This window comes from Microtus oregoni, unplaced genomic scaffold, assembly GCF_018167655.1.
Source record: "Microtus oregoni isolate MIOR12 unplaced genomic scaffold, Mior012 000176F_ref0000478, whole genome shotgun sequence".
Classification (NCBI taxonomy): domain Eukaryota; kingdom Metazoa; phylum Chordata; class Mammalia; order Rodentia; family Cricetidae; genus Microtus; species Microtus oregoni.
In genome coordinates, this window is record NW_024544833.1 from 485,410 (window position 1) to 502,719 (window position 17,310).

The 17,310-nt window shown below is 41.0% G+C and overlaps 1 protein-coding gene across 1 annotated transcript in view; it reads right to left on the bottom strand.

Annotated features, from left to right (window-relative positions):
* LOC121445335 (NEDD4 family-interacting protein 1) overlaps window positions 1-17,310 on the bottom strand; it is a 44,924-nt gene that overhangs the window by 19,670 nt on the left and 7,944 nt on the right. Inside the window, exon 2 of the mRNA XM_041647415.1 lies at window positions 1,188-1,275. Coding sequence (XP_041503349.1) covers window positions 1,188-1,275 — 88 coding nt within the window. The remainder of the gene's footprint in view (window positions 1-1,187; window positions 1,276-17,310) is intronic.

The window sequence follows — 17,310 nt, forward strand, 5'->3', positions numbered from 1 at the left end:
AACTGGGTTATAAAATAACTCTCTCTATGAACTCTTTCATCTCCTCTTTTGAACACTGTACTTCATGATCACTGACTTCTGTCACAAAATATGCAGCACAACAGAAAAGATGTATTTACAAGGTTAAACTTGTTGTTCTTGTTTTGTTTTTTGAGGCAGGGTTTCCTAGCTGTCCTGGAACTAGCTCTTGTAGACCAGGCTGGCCTCAAACTCACAGAGATCCACCTGCCTCTGCTACCCAAGTGCTGGGGATTAAAGGCGTGCACCACCACCACCTGGATTCTAAATATTTTTCAAGTTTCAAAAGAAAAAAAAAATCTTTCTTTTACTCTCTAGTTATAAATTAGCTTCTCCATAAATTTGTTGTTGTGTGGCCTCAGCTGGCCTGGAACTGCCACTGCCCTGCCTTGACCTCCAGGGTACTGATATTAGAAGTGTGAACTAATACACCAGCTAACTTCAACATTCTTATTGTAATAATTATTGAAATTGTCAATCATCAATGCCCCTCATTAACAAAAAAGAAATAACAATCTCCTCTTCCTTCTCCTCCTCTTCTGTAATAGAATCTAGTAATATAAAACTCAACCTGGGGGACTGGAGAGATGGCTCAGTGGTTAAGAGCACTGACTGACCCTTCCAGAGGCCCTGAGTTTGATTCCCAATGATGACATGGCAGCTCACAACCATCTATAATGGGATCTAGTGCCCTCTTCCATCATGCAGGCATACAAGCAAGTGGAGCACTTCTACACAGAAAATACATGAACAAATCTTTAAGAGACTATGTACTCAGTATGTATTCAAACTGTCTCTAGTCTCAACCTTCCACGGTATGAGCCATCATGCCCAGTATTCAGGTTTTGGGTGTGGTGGTACATGCCTATAACCCTACCTCCAGGTAGAGGCAGGAAAACCAGGAGTTCAAGGTCAGTCTCCCTATTCATAGTATTTGAGGACAACCTGGTCTATGGGGATCTTTTCTCAAAACAAAAGAAGAAAAATTAAATATCCATTTTGGAAAAAAAGTCACTAAGAAGTTAGAGCTAATGGCGAAGCAGTGTTTTGTTTAATACAGTTTCTGTGTGGTTATTTTGGGTGTAAGCTAGCCAGGAGGCCAAGACAAACAAGGGATCTCCTCCCTTGCAACTGGAGGGATCTGTGCTAGCCCTGGCCTCAGTACCCACCTGCATTCTCTGCAGAAATGCTGCTGTACGGTGGAGGAGCATCACCTGCAGTCTGCTCGGGTTCCCCAGGCTCCTCTTCATTCTGCAGCTGAATAAAAACATCAGATATTAACACTCACACACACACACAAACAAATTCAAAAGATACAAACCTAAAAACTAGAGTAGCCTATCTGGAAGGCTATCTGGCATTGTGTTTGTTTCCAAAGCCTTTTTAAAGTATCCTAATCCCAGGAAGTTATTTTAAGGAAATGAGACAAAAAGAAAAAGTTATATAAGAATCATACTCCAAGTACACATTCCTGTAGTCTCAGTCATAGACAAGCCTGGGCTACATAAAATATGAGGCCTATCCAAAAAGAAAACAGAAAAAGCCAAATGTAGCTCAAGCTTGCCTCAAATTTGTCAAGGAGCTGACAAAGGCCCTGTACTCCTGACCTTCCCACTCCTACTTCCCACGAGTTGGGATTTCAGGTGTGAACCACCATGCCCAGCTATCAAAAAATAGACTAAGAAAAAAATCAAAACTTCAAAGAAAATTCGACAACTTAGAAACTTATAGAACCATTACATGAAGTCTGATTTTTATCAAACAATATGCATTGTGCAATTTGTTTGTAAAAGGATAATCATATAATGGAAAGAAGATCTAGAATGAGATATCTATAATTCAGAACTATCTTTAGGTAATGAAAGTATAAAGGGTTTCTCCTTGTTTACATTTAGACTCTAATTTCATTGCTTGTATAATTTCTTTAAAGTTAGAAAAGCAATCTGGTAGGACAAATATTGAAAATACACAAACCAAGTCCTTCTATCTTATTTGGTAAGTGAGACAGTTATGAAAACATAAATGTCTAACCTCTGTCAGTACTTTCTCTCAACTATCTGATGCAGTGTTTTAGTGCTGGGAATCAAACCCTGGGTTTTAAGAATCCCAGGCAAGTTATTTACAGCAGAGCTAACTCCAGAACTCCCCAGCTCCTCCAGTTATTTCAATAGTCCACACTGAATGTGTAATGTCTACCTATTGTTGCTGCCAAGTGCCCACCCTAGTCACTGTCATGAAACGAAGATTTCTCAATAGATCATACTTTTTAATGAGCTGGTCTACACTGGCATTAAACTATAAAGGGAGTCTGCTGATAAGGGTCTGATCCTGTTTTCAGTATTACCACACAGGAAGTTACTGAGGTGCTTGTAAGACATACCAGCTCCTAAGCACACTTTACAAAGAAGTCCATGGTAAGCTGAGACAGAAGAGAGCCTGGGATTTGATAAGAAGCGGAGTCTGCATCAATCTCCAATCCTGCGCTATCCACGAATTACTACAATATAGATTTATCTATAAATTCAATTTGACGTGGGTTCTTGGGCCATATTCTTAGCAGCATCTACCATCCAGGACGTTCTATAACCAGTGCAGGGTATGAAACCTAGTACAAACATTTTACCACTGACTTTCATCTCCAGGCCTTGATTTTTTTTTTTTAATTTTTATTTTCTTGAAACAGGATTTTCCTGTGTACCTTTGGGCTGGCCTGGAACCCTAATCCCTTGTCTCAAATACTGGATTATAGGCATGTGCCACCATTTCTAACGTGGGCATATTTTTTAGCTCTAACAATCTAATCTTAAACTTAAGTCATTCCCAAAATAATTGTACTGAAAACTACGGTAATTTTTTCCTTGGAAAAGAAAACATACAGGCAAAATAGTTATAGGAAAGCAAATATTCCAGGGACATCATATAGTGACTTATTTGAAGAGCTCCTGGGAACATGATTCTCCTCAATCCAAGATCTTAACAGTATGTGAACGTTAGAAGGATATTCTTAGCCTCCTCCCGACTAACCATCACTGTATGAGAGAAGACAGCACCAAGGGAGAACGACAGCAACAAGAAAGGGGAAAAAGATTATTTGAGAATGCAGTCTCTATCTGTATTTCTAACCTACTTTATAATTCTGGAGTCTGGTCAAAGCAAGCATGTTTCTTCTACACAATTTGGTTTCAGAAAGGAAGCCTGGCAGTTCTTAGAAACATAGACATTCAAAAAAATCAGGAGGTAAAATAGTCTACCATGCCAGTAGCTGTAAGATAGGTTGCCTGTCTCCTAGCAACCTAGAAATGTGAAATGTGATCACTCCCCAGCACAGTAACAGATAACAGCAGAGAAATTCCAGCCTTCTCAGAAACGCTATCTCTTTGGTGAGAAAAAAACCAAACATTACCAGGTCAAGATTTTTTTTTCTCCCTTAAAATTCAGTATTTTAGAACCATACATTTCCAACTAAAAAGAAGAAAAAAGAAACCCCGCGGAAAAAAAATTATGACTATGGAGGTGCCACATGTTGGAATGACCCCCCCACTCAACTGTTCTCATTGCCTCCTCCCACCACAGAAACCTAATTACTCCCACACTGCTGGTGGTAAGGTTAGGCTCAGAAAAGCTGCTCTAAAACAAAACACTATGAGAAGAACAAAGGGAATCACATTCTAAAGGCCACATACGCTTAGTAATGACTGCTGAACGACAGAGCTGTATAAGCACCCACATTCTTACACTTTGGGGCCTCAAGGCCACTGCTCAGCAATGAAGGAAAGAAATGCACGGACCACAACTGGACTGTAGCCTTTAGGAAACAGTTTACTTGCGTCCATGATGAGTTTTGCCTATTTTCTTACTCTGTCCCCAAGAACCTTTCCTGTGCAGCCTACCCAGCCACACAGATTCCCCTCCTGGTGCTCAGACAGCACAAGCAGGTTACTTCTGGGTCAGCACTGGAAAGACTCCCACTCTTCCATCAGTTGGGCCAAGTGGGCCCAGGTCCAGCTTAACTACACAGTACAGGCCAGGCTGTGGCCGGTCCTTGAGGCAGGTCTAAGAGAGAGAACTTAACTCAGAGCACACAGGAACAGTCTCTGACTGACTCTGGAGACTAAGAAATACTGCTGGAGCTAGAGTTTTCACCCCATTACATCACTTTTGTTACATTTTGAACCAGTTTTACCTTTATTGTGATCAACAATAATGACATTTAAAAAATTTATGGCACTGTTTTACAAATTGAACTATAAAATTACTCATAAATGACAGAAAAGGCCAGGTGTAGTGGCTCACACTTGTAATCTCAACACTTGGGAGACTGAAACTGGAACATTAAGGAAGTAAGTTCCTGGCCAGCCTGAGTTGCTACATAGTAAGCAACTTTGCCTGCCCTCCAAAGGAGCCATACAAAGTGTTGAGCTTAATACAGAACTACCTATGTCTCTACCAAGATGAAAATAATCCAATAATCTGAAATTTCAAGTAGCATTTTGCTTTGTCACACACTTACACTGTGTCCTGATTTTCTTTTCCATATCCCCACTTGGTGCATGATCCCAATCTGCCATAATACTCCTTGATCTTACTAACCTTTGATTTTGAAAATACATATCTTGGCCGGGCGGTGGTGGCACACGCCTTTAATCCCAGCACTCGGGAGGCAGAGACAGGCGGATCTCTGTGAGTTCGAGGCCAGCCTGGTCTACAAGAGCTAGTTCCAGGACAGGAACCAAAAGCTACGGAGAAACCCTGTCTCGGGCTGGAGAAATGGCTTGAAGGTTAAGAGCACTAACTGCTCTTCCAGAGGGCCCAGGTTCAACCTCCAGCAATCACATGATGGCTCACAACCATCTGTTAATTATGCATGTGGTACACCAACATATATGCTAGCTAAACACACACACATAAAATTTTTAAAAAGTTTTAAAAATATGTCTATTAGGACTAGTGAGCCAGCTCAGCAGTTAAGAATGCTTACTCTTCTTCAAAGAACCAGAGTTTGGTTTCCAGTACTCATGGTCAAATGGCTCACAACTACCCTTAACTCCAGCTTCAAGAGTTACCATGCCCTCTTCTGTCCTCCTTGCGTACTGCAAACACCTGCCAGATATACATACAGACACATAAATAAAAATGATCAAAAGCTTATAAAAATAAATCTGAGGGGGGGGTGTTGAGACAAGGTTTCTCTGTGTAATAGCCCAGTGTTCCTGAACTAGCTCTGTAGACCAGGTTGGCCTCAAACTCACAGAGATCCACCTGCATCTGTCTCCCGAGTGCTAGGATTAAAGGTGTGTGTGTACCACCACCACCACCCGTCTATAAAAAATAAACCTTAAACCAGGTGGTGGTGGCACACACCTTTAATTCCAAACCACAAGAAGCAGGGGGATGAAACTCTTGAGTTTGAGGCCAATCTAGTCTAAAGAGCAAATTCTAGGAGCCGGGGCTAAAAGAAAATCCTGACTCAAGAAACTGAAAATAAACAAACAAATACTTTAAAAATTTATAAAAAGGTGTATTGTTTTATTTTTAAGGTTAAGGCTATAAAATATAGTACATCTAAAATAAAGGGATCACCTTCCTTTGAATCTAAGTATTGTGCCTATTAGAAACAAATACAGCATTAAAGAGCAGGTGCAATGACACTCACTGGTAGTCCCAACTTCTGGGGAAACTGAGGCAAAATAACCACTTAAGTCTAGTTGACTGAGGCCAAGCTGAGGAGCATGAAATTATATTAGTATCTTTTAAAAAAAAATCTGAGCCGGGCGGTGGTGGCGCACGCCTTTAATCCCAGCACTCGGGAGGCAGAGGCAGGTGGATCTCTGTGAGTTCGAGGCCAGCATGGTCTACAAGAGCTAGTTCCGGGACAGGCACCAAAGCTATAGAGAAACCCTGTCTTGAAAAACCAAAAAAAAAAAAAAAAAAAAAAAAAATCTGCTAGGTATGGATGGCAGCACAAGCCTATAAATCCCAACACTTGGGAGATTGAAAGATGGGAGAATCAGGAATCCAAGTTCATCTTTGGCTGCATAATTAGTAGAAGCCAGAAATGCTCACTACAGAAATTATACATAGTTTTTGGTTTGTTTTTTGAGACTGGGCTTCCAACTCAGAGATCTGCCTGTCTCCATCTTCCAAGTGCTGGGATTAAAGGCATGCTTAACCACCACCCAATGATACCTAGTTTTTATAGAAGCAACTTTGAATAAAACTAGTTTAAAGGGGCTGGAGAGATGGCTCAGTGGTTAAGAGCATTGCCTGCTCTTCCAAAGGTCATGAGTTCAATTCCCGGCAACCACATGGTGGCTTACAACCATCTGTAACGAGGTCTGCTGTCCTCTTCTGGTCTGCAAACACACACAGATTGAATATTGTATACATAATAAATAAATATTAAAAAAAAAACTAGTTTAAAGACACTTATGGAACTGGAGAGACAGGTGGTTGCCACAAACTCTTTTTTCTCCCCCCAGAAACTCTTAGGTCATATAGCCCAGAGTGTGTCTAGCAGCAGAAATTAAAAGAGCCTTATTCAAAAACAAGGTATAAGAAGGGACCCCCCCACAGGCACTCCACAGCATGTAAGAGGCAATAGTCACATACAAACATAACACATCATACATAATACACACACACCTTCAGTTTTAAAATGAATTGTTCTGAGGAACAGTAAAGCAGAGCTAGGGTTGGATCTCACTAAGAGACAATATTTAATCTTACAATGAGTGGTACTAGTAGTCCCAGGCATTTACATTCTCTAAAGACTGGAAAAAGTGAAAAAAAAAATCTTTCTGCATAAAGTAGGTGTGGTGGTGCACACTTGTAACCCCAGCCCTTGGGAGGCAAAGGCAGGGATGCCACAGCTCCGCACCCTGGTCTATATCTGAGTTCTGGGCTGTCCAGTTTACACAGTGAGACTCAGTCTCAACAAAACCAAACCAAATAAACCTCACAAATCTTTATACCCAAGGTGAAATGACATCATAAAAATACAAATAATGCCAAAGTAGCCAAGAAATCCCTAATATTACAAGTATTCACACTACTTAATTTGTTGTTGTTGGGTCCTATTTAATTTTACTTTGTTTATTTTGATTTATCGAGACAAGTTTTCTTTGTGTAGCCTTGGCTCTCCTAGAACTACCTCTGTACACCGTCTGATCTTGAACTCAGAGATCTTCCTGCCTCTGCCTGGGGTAAAAGATAGAGCCAGAGATCAAGAACTGTGCATTTTCTACTACATCTAATGCATCTACTGTGACACTGTAGCCTCATCAGATTCTTTGCTTTCTTTAAAAAAAAAAAAGTGTTTGTACTTGTGTTTGTGCAAATGCCGTGTGTGTGTGTGTGCTCACACACAGTTGATAAGAACTAAAGTTGGAAGATTAGCAAGTGCTCTTATGCACCGAGCATCTATCTTTCCAGCCCCAAACTCTTTACTTGCAAAAAGAGTTCTCCGCTAACTTGCTATTAATATATTAGGTATATTTTAAGTAATTCTGACAAGGTATGAGAACCTCAACTGTAAGAAATGCAATCTCATCTAACAATGAACAAAGGAAGGCTAGAGTTTGCCCAACGAATAAACTGCTTGCCATGCGAGCACGAGGAAATGAGATCAGACTCCAAGTACTGCATGCAACCCTATCAACAGGGGAAACATAGACAGAAGGATGGTTTGGGCCTGCTGGCCAGTCAGTCTAGCCCTAATGACAAGGTCAAGCTCCAAGCTCAGTGAGAAACCCATCTCAAAAAATAAAGTGGAGAGCAACTGAGAAAGGCATCCTGATGTCAACCTCAGGACCCCACACATGCCTGTCTGTAAGTGCACATGCACACACATATGCACACTCAAACCACACATACACACATGCAGGAGTTGATCAAACATTTCTCCAAAGACCAGTATACAAATGGCCAGTAGACACAAAATTAAATGCTCAACACTCTTAAGGTCATCAGAGAAAACCATGAGATAATACTTCATACCTACTAAAAAGACAGTAACAAGTTCTTTTTTTCTCCAAAGCAGAGTTTCTCTGTGTAGCTTTCAAGCCTGTCCTGAAACTGGCTCTGTAGACTGCTCTGAAGACCAGGCTGTCCTCGAACTCACAAGTGCTGGGATTAAAAGCATGCACCAACACTACCCAGCCAGTAACAAGTTCTTATGCTTGGGGGAAAACTAGAACTCTAACAAACTACTGGTGGCAATAGAAAGGGTGTTTCTATTGGTAAATGGTTAAGCCCAGAGTTAAGACAAATGTCCACACAAAATTTGATGGTACAGCATTGCCAAAAATTTAGCATACAAATAGATACAAGATCTGTGGTTTATCTTTTTTTTTTTACATTTATTTATTTGTTTTTATTATGTATACAGTATTCTTCCTGCAGGTCTCATTACAGATGGTTGTGAGCCACCATGTGGTTGCTGGGAATTGAACTCAGGACCTTTGGAAGAGCAGGCAATGCTCTTAACCGCTGAGCCATCTCTCCAGCCCAATCTGTGGTTTATCTATACAATGAAACACTATTCAGCAAAAAAAAAAAAAAAAAAAAAAATGCTTGTGATATAGCTTTGAAAGCATTATACTAAGAATAAAGCAACTAAGAAAATACCGTCTGTTGCATGCTTCTATTTATATTAAAATGACCAAAAGTGTGATTTCATAGAGAAAGAAAGATTAATGGTTATTGGTAACTAAGATAATGGGGGTGGGGGAATAGTAGCTTACTGATGCTATGTCTGAATTTCTTGTAGGGTCAGGCATAGTAATAAAAATTGTTTAAAAATTAGATGGGGATAATGGTTATACAGTCTAATGGAAAATAGTTTATTTTTAATTATACTTTAAAAAAATACACTTGGGCTGGAGAGATATGGCTTGGAGGTTAAGAGCACTTGTTGCTCTTGCAGAGAACCTGGGTCCAACTCCTTGCAGACACATGGTGGTTCACAACCATCCATAACTTCAGTTCCAAGGGCTCTGAACCCTCTGCTGACTTCCAAAAGTATCAAACATGCACATGGTGAGTGTACATACATACATTCAAGACAAAACATTCATACATGTAAACATAAAAATAAATCTAAAGAGATTTTTAAAAGAATAAACTTTAAGGAAATAAATTTTCAATCTCAAAAGAATAAGGTAATAGTGTTTTCTATTTTCAAAAAGCCAAATCTGTACTGTATAATTTTATTTAAATAAAACGTCAAATTAACTGTTGTACATCACTGTTCCCTTGTTACGTCAGTATCTGTCACCCTCAATAGCCCACAAATCACCACAGAACATGCCTGTGAATGGGTAAAAATGACAAGCACAGTGAATCACTGCAACAAAAAAAATCGTTTCCTGGGACTGGAGAGACAGCTCCGTGGTTAAGTGCACTGGCTGCTCTCCCAGAGGACATGGGATTCAATCCCCAGCACCACACAGCAGTTCACAGCCATCTGTAACTTAAGGTCCAGGAGATACAATGCCTACCTCTGACCTCTACAGGCACTGTATACATGTGGTGCACAGACATCTATGTAGAGAAAGCATCCATATACAAAAGTAATGATTTTTAAAGTTATGTGTGTATATATCGCACAACTGCAGCATTTAGAATATCTAAGACTATCAGAAAAAAAATAATGTAAACATGTAATACCAAGATGAAAACCTAAAAATGAGCCAAAGCAAAGGAAAATTAAGTGATGAGAACAATGACTTAAAAGTGTCTAACAGACAGAATGCTTCCTCTTAGAAAGGCCATGTTCACAGAGCTTTTGGTTAAAGGCTTGCTTGTGTGGCTGTCTGGCTGGCAGCATAAATAGAACAGACGAACACTTGGCTTTACGAGGGAAAATACCTGCAATATCTATAGAAGTCCTTAGAAATGAGAGCAGAGCCGGGCAGTGGTGACGCACGCCTTTAATCCCAGCACTCGGGAGGCAGAGGCAGGCGGATCTCTGGGAGTTCGAAGCCAGCCTGGTCTACAAGAGCTAGTTCCGGGACAGAAAAAAAAAAAAAAAGAAAGAAAAGAAACGAGAGCAGATGCTGCCAAGTGAGATCACCAACTTGCATTTCCTTCAACCCCCCCCCCCCCCGCCCAGTTCTCCATATTAGGTCTTACTAACACGAGATACAAGGTGAGCACATCCTAGGCACTCACCTCCAATTCACCTCACCTAAAAAGCTAAAACTGAGCAAAGTCACTGCTCATCTGCAAAAGCACTAAACAGCTGCAATTACAGTGCCAGCTCTTTGTCATCAGCTTACTGACCTATGGAATCAATGTCTTATGCCCAAATACTTTCCAGAACTGATGGCTCTACCAAGACACTTAAGTAAATGGCACCTAGCTTCAGTAAAACCTGAAGCCAAGAGTCTTCCAGGCTAACACTTGCCCTCAGTGGGCTAGAATTTCAAAGACAGAAGATGTGTCGGGTCTAAAGAAAACTGAATGAAAAATGAAATTTATGCCCTGGCAATGCTGAAGCATGGGCAGCCCATAAATGGCAGTTCCGCTGAACTTGTCCATATTGGATTTCATGGTCAAAGTTGATGAGAACAACTGACCAGGTCTCTTCCTCAAGAGAGCACCAGATCTCATTACAGATGGTTGTGAACCACCATGTATTTGCTGGGAATTGAACTCAGGACCTTAGAAAGAGCAGCCAGTGCTCTTAACTGCTAAGCCATCTCTCGCCCCTAAAAGTTTTTGTTTGTAGACAGGGTCTCACCATGTACTTTTGGCTGGCCTGCAGCTTGGTATGTGTTGATCTATCCTTCAATTCACTTGCCTCTGCCTTCCAAGTGCTGGAACCAAAGAAGTGCAACACCATACAAACCTCATTGTAATTTTTTGTATTTACTTTATGTATACAAATAGGTGAAAGTTTTGCTTGCATATATGTGTATATACCACATGCATGCATATATGCATCACATGGGTCCCTGGTACCCATGGAGTCCAGAAGAAAGAATTGGATCTCCAGAACTGGAGTTACAGATGGTTGTGACCTGCTATACAGGCGCTAGGAACTGAGTGAGGTCCTCCTTAAGAGAGGAAGTCTCTTAACTGCTGAACTGTCTTTAGCTCCCTTATTGTAATTTTGAGAGACAACAGTCTATGTAGTACAGGCTGGTCTCATTTTTTATTTTTATGTGTTGTTTCAGACAATTTTTTTTGTGTCTGTCTCCCCTTTTTGCTCATTATGCCATTTAAATCACAGTTAAATGATTTTAAGAACCATATAATATAGAATTACATAGTCAAAAAAACTTAAAGTGTGTTGGCACATACCTATATCCCCACTAAAGAAAACTCCATTTCCCCATATTTCCAAATGCAGAGGGACAGCTGTGGTGCCAACTGGCATACCAAAGCACCTGCTGGCCTCTCCCTCACTGTCACAAGTACCTGTTACACTTTCAATATGTTAACATTCTAGCTCTTCTCACCTACTCCCCTACCCTCAACTTCCAACTCATGGGCTTCCCTCCCTCCGCTACTCATTCTCCAAATAACCCTGATTACCACCCCCCCACCCCATCTCTCATGGCCAGGTTCAGGCTGCTGGCCATGTTCTACTATTTTCTCTCTCAACTCTGGACTCCTCCAGATGCCTCTGCTTGTTCTCTCATAACTACAATACCCTTCCCCTTAAGCAGCACACCACGAGCTGTCATGTCAGCAGTTTATATAGTAAGAAGGACAACTGCCCAAGCTCAGATAGTTAACACAAGGTCTCGATGCTACACAGTGAGACCCTGTCTCAACAAACAACCCCCCACAGCAAATCCACATAAGTAATAAATCCAAGTAATTAATTCACACAATGATAAGTTTACGGGGGCGAGGAAGACAGCTCAAGAAGAGAAGTGATTACTGCACAAGTGTGAGGACTCCCCTCCTCACATATACAAGTTAGAACACTTGCCTAACATACAAGGTTCTGGGTTCAATTCCCAGCACTGCAAAAAAAAAAATTAGCTGGGTGTATGGTGCACACCTTCAATCTCAGCATTCAGGAAGTAGAGGCAGTCAGTCAGATCTCTGTGAGTTTGTAGCCAACCTAGGCTACATAGTGAACACCAGGCCAGCCAGCATTACACAATGAAGCCCTGTCTCAAAATGACGGAAGCAAAGACCTGTATTTTGAGATCTCCATTTTGTTTACAGTCATCTTAAGCTCACAAGTTAAGAAAAATATTTACCTCTATCCCCTCTGCAGGGTCTAGGAAATAGACCTGGCATCTTATCTTCTAGCAAGACCTGCAGGCACCAGGCTTCAGAAACAATTGCATTTTCCTTTGTTAGTCCTCGAACACTGAGCCGTGAGCCGCAGTATTTACTTATCAGCTAGGGATGTCTACAAGCCTGAATTCCAGCAGACCTGACACCCCTCTCCTTCTCCCTCACTCGTTTGCTATATAACAGCTTCTGAGGATATAATAAATGGCGGTTTGATCAGAAATACTGTCTTGGGGTGCACCCACACACTAAGACAATGGGGATGTTCTATTGGGAACTCACCAAGGCCAGCTGGCCTAGGTCTGAAAAAGCATGGGATAAATCCGGACTAGCTGAACATAGCGGACAATGAGGAATACTGAGAATTCAAGAACAATCGCAGTGGGTTTTTGATCCTACTGCACGTACTGGCTTTGTGGGAGCCTAGGCAGTTTGGATGCTTACCTTATGAGACCTGGATAGAGGTGGGCAGTCCGTGGGCTTCCCACAGGTCAGGGAACCCTGATTGCTCTTCGAGCAGATGAGGGAGGGGGACTTGATCGGGGGAGGGGGGGGGAAATGGGAAGCAGTTGCGGGGACGAGGCAGAAATCCTTAATAAATAAATAAATTAAAAAAAAAAAGAAATACTGTCTTACCGTCATTTCTTGTGTCTCTTGTACCCTCCATTCCTCTCCCCTAGGTTTATCAGGGACCACCGTTCGAATCCCGCTGGCGATTTTTTTTATTAAAATTTAATGAAGGCGGCAGTATTCTGTTCCTTGCACTAGTCAATAATTTTCCTTTCTTTACTTTCTTTTAAAAGGTAATTGAAATTTTAGCTACTTATGGCTTAGTGCTATAACCAAGGAAGGGACAATGACAATGGCTCCGGGAGTGATTTACAGGTGGATAGTATCCCTGTCACTACTGTCCATGGGAAATATGTTAAAGACAAACAGACACTAAGGGAAAGGAGTATGGGAGGCTCACTGTTACCATATAGTGTAAAAGCAAATTTGTTTGAGAAACAAACCTTAAAAAAAAGATAATAAAAACATCTATGCCCGAGGATATAGAACCAAAAGTGCTTGATTTATTATCACTCTTCCTAGGAACAGGAACACCTGTCTGTCTGTCTGTCTCTCTCTCTCTCTCTCTCTCTCTCTCTCACACACACACACACACACAAAGTACAGTATGTTCCTTTCCTGTCTATCAAATTAATAGCATAAGGGAAGAGATGGTAGTTATATAGTTAATGATTTTAAAAAGAAATGGCAACAAAAATTAATAAACAGAAACAAGAAATATATCTCTAAGCCTTTTTTCTTTAAAAGTAAGCAATACTGAATGGGGATGATGAGGATGGCTCTGAGAGTAAGAGCCTTAGAACCTAAATTCAATAGCAGGAACCCACATGGAAGGACAGAACAGAGTCCTGTAAGCTGTCTTCTGACCTCCAGAGTGTAAACATGGTTACACACATGCACCCAGGCACACACACGAAATACATTTTTTAAAGATAAAAAAAACCTTGACTGTCCATTATTCAATCTGTAACACATACTATAGTCTGCTGAATACAATAAGTACCTAATAAATGCTTCTGGTACACTAAAGAAAACTTTGGTAATTTTTATCATATTGCAATTCCTAAGATGTTTTTCCTTCTAAAAACAACCAGTTGGCATATTTACTAAATACAATACTCTCTATTGTCAAGACAGCACAATTAGATAGATATAGAGGCTGAAAGTCAACAGCCATGTTGTGACGTACATTGCATTGTTAAATCATCATGTGTTGGTTGAACTTACTGAGAGGCTGGCTCTGGAAAAGGATTGATCCCCTTCCCTTCAGAATCAGGCATGTGTATCTCAAACTGTCCTTCAGAGTCCAGGGATGGGCTGGTCCTCCTCCCTGCTAACTATAAGGAGGAGGAAAGGAACAGCAAAATAGCTCAAGTAGAAACGTTGTGTACTTGAGAACGACTAAAAGGTGAACCATTTTCAACAGAGGTTTATCCCAAAATATAAAACCGCCATGGGAATCCATCCATGGAGCAAAAGCTCAGTCTGGAATTCCAGCTGACTGCCTCAATTTCCCATGGAGGTTTCTGCTGGGTGTTGTAAGTGCCAGATTTGACGATGTTATCTATCTGCTGCTATTTGTTCCTTCACTTGGGAGCAGCACTGGAGGGAACACTCTGCTCTGCCTAGGTGTCCCTCAATCCGGAACTCCAGCTGGCTGCCTCAACTGGTTTTCCCAGTTATTTCTGGTCAATGTTTATAAGCCCTCAATTGACAGTGTCTTGCTATTTGTATCACTTGCTATTTATTCTTTTACTCTTGCTTGCTCTATACTTAATAAGCTCATAAAAAAAGAAACAACAAAACAAGCAAACAACAACAAAAACAGGCATGGTGCACACACCTTTAATATCAGAACATGGGAGACAGAGGCAGGTAAGTTCCATGATAGCCTGGTCTACACAGTGAGTTTAAGGCTAACCAGGGCTACATAGTGAGATCCTAACCAAAACAAACAAACAAACAAACAAATTAGGGCTGGAGATGTGGCTTCAATTCCCAAGGAACTATGTCTATGACTCCAGCTCACAAATACACATATGCAGGCAAAACAGCACTGAACATAAAATAAAAACAAATAAATCATGAAAAAAAAAACAAGCCAAAAAAAGAGGAAAACCTATAAAGTCAAGCAACAAGACAGAAAGTAGCAAAACCTTGACAGCTATAAGTGAGATTGACATGGGGGACTGATTCAGCACACAGGAAAGACTGAATCCTAAATCAGAACACAAAGTAGGCAACTTGTTTTACATGACCTAAAAGCTCAGAAATTGGTGACACCAGGTACTGATAAGCTGAGTTGAAAAAGATTTAAACAGAAAGAAGGAAAGGTTGTAGGAACAGCTAAAACATGCAGCACCCAAGTCTCCTTTAGAAGGCTCACCTAGCATGTGTAAGGCCACAGGTTCTATCCCCAATACAAAAAAAAAAAAAACATGTTCGGGAGAACATAAGACAGGGAGGGAGCTTTGGGGAGACATCTGTCCAGTAACTAGCTCTTGTAGATCAGGCTAGCCTCGAACTCACAGGGATTCACCTGCCTCTAGTGCTAGGATTAAAGGCGTGCACCACCGTGGCCTGGCTTTGTTTTGTTTTGTTTTTTTCAAGAAAGGGTTTCTTTATGCAGCCCTGGCTGTCCTTGAACTCAGAGAATCCACTTCAAATCTGCCTGTCTTCTTACCTTTAGATGCACACATGCACACACACACACACACACACACACACACAATAAAGATATATCTATGCAGAACTGAATTCCTTCAGCATTTCTTAGTTTCACATTAAGGAACACCAAATGCAGGCTCTCTGTTGTGTATCTTCTAATTCTTGGAATGCACAAAGCCCTGGGTTCCCCAGGTAGGGCAACACGAAATAACCCTGTCTCAGAAAACAAACAACAATAACAAAACTGTAGGAAACCATTTCTCATAAGAGAGCAAAGGTGCCATTTAATTCTAGAATCTAGTCGTTGACAACTGTGTATGTGTCCTGACTTCTGGAGAATGTTTCCCATATGCATATGAGTTAATAATTCTGGTACCACTTTATATATGTATACTAAAACTGAAGAATTATATAAACAGATGCTATATGGTAAAAGTCAAAATTTTCACTGCTGAAATGGGAGTTCATAGATTAGGAGAATAAATTAGTGTGATCCCCATGCTTGAATTAAAGTTGGAGACACTGTGTGAACCTGGCTTTGGGTAATTATTTATACAAATATTGTTTATGAGGCTGAGGGTGTAACTGAGTAACAAAGTATACATGCAGCATTTAAAGAAACAAGTACACAACACAGACAGGCATTCCTGGGTTTTGCCACCTTAGAAGGCCTACAACTAACAACACCCACGACAAGAACACAGACCTGGTTTCTGGTATCATTCTCCAAGGAAAGGAAGGAAGGCTTCCTTTGGGGGACATGAATCATTCTAAAATCGTCTGAAAAAAATACACTAGATAAGACTGGTCCAAAAAGAAAGTGCTCTAAAACAAAGCAAAGATGTAGGTGTCCCAAAGGGAACCAGATACAGGGCACAGGACCAACTGAGAGTTTCCCAATTGCCAAAGACAGCACTACACAGTGGTACTGGAATTATAGTCCCAAATAATTATAAATATGAGTTCATACAGATATAAATGACTAATTAAGCTAATAGAGAAGAAATCAATGTTACACATATAAAAATGGCAAATAATGTATGCCAATACTCTGCTGGCAACTGTTAGTTCCACCCCTTCCTTCCACTTAGTCTGCGAGTGCCACCATTCTCACACAGTCCAGCACGCAAGAGGGGAGAGCGCCTTTTACAGGAGAGAGCCGGACACAGACTTCAGCCATGGAGCAAGGCACGCTGACAGTACCATTTGTTGTATGTGCGTGTCTATGAGCACATGTGCTCAGTCAGGTGTCATGTGCAGAGGCTAAAAGTGGATTGAGGGTATCTTCCCCTCTCGTTTTCCATCTGTAATTTTACTTTCTGAGACAACATCTCTCACTGAACCTGACTGATTGGCCAGGAAGTCCTAGGCATCCTCCTGTCTCCACACCCAACTCTTAAGTTAAAGCATGTATGTGCACACATACTGCATACAGCCTGCACCTTATGTGGGTGCTGGCAATCAGAACTCGGGTCCTCAGGCTACAGGCACTCTGACTGAGCCATACTTCCAAACTGTTGGTGGAATAAGAAATCAACACACAGTGTGGTGCACACCTTTAATCCCAGCACTCCAGAAACAGACAGATTCTAGGAGTCAGAAGCCAGCCTTGTCTATCTACTAGGTTCCAGGACAGCCAGGACCGCAGAGAGGAGACCCTGTTTCAATAAACAATCAAAACACACACACAAAAAAAAGAAAAGAAATAAATTAATTAATTAATTATGGACTCAGAAAACAGAGTGAGAGCCTAATTTACAGGCAGGGTGTACTGGCTAATAGCACACTTGTTGTAACACT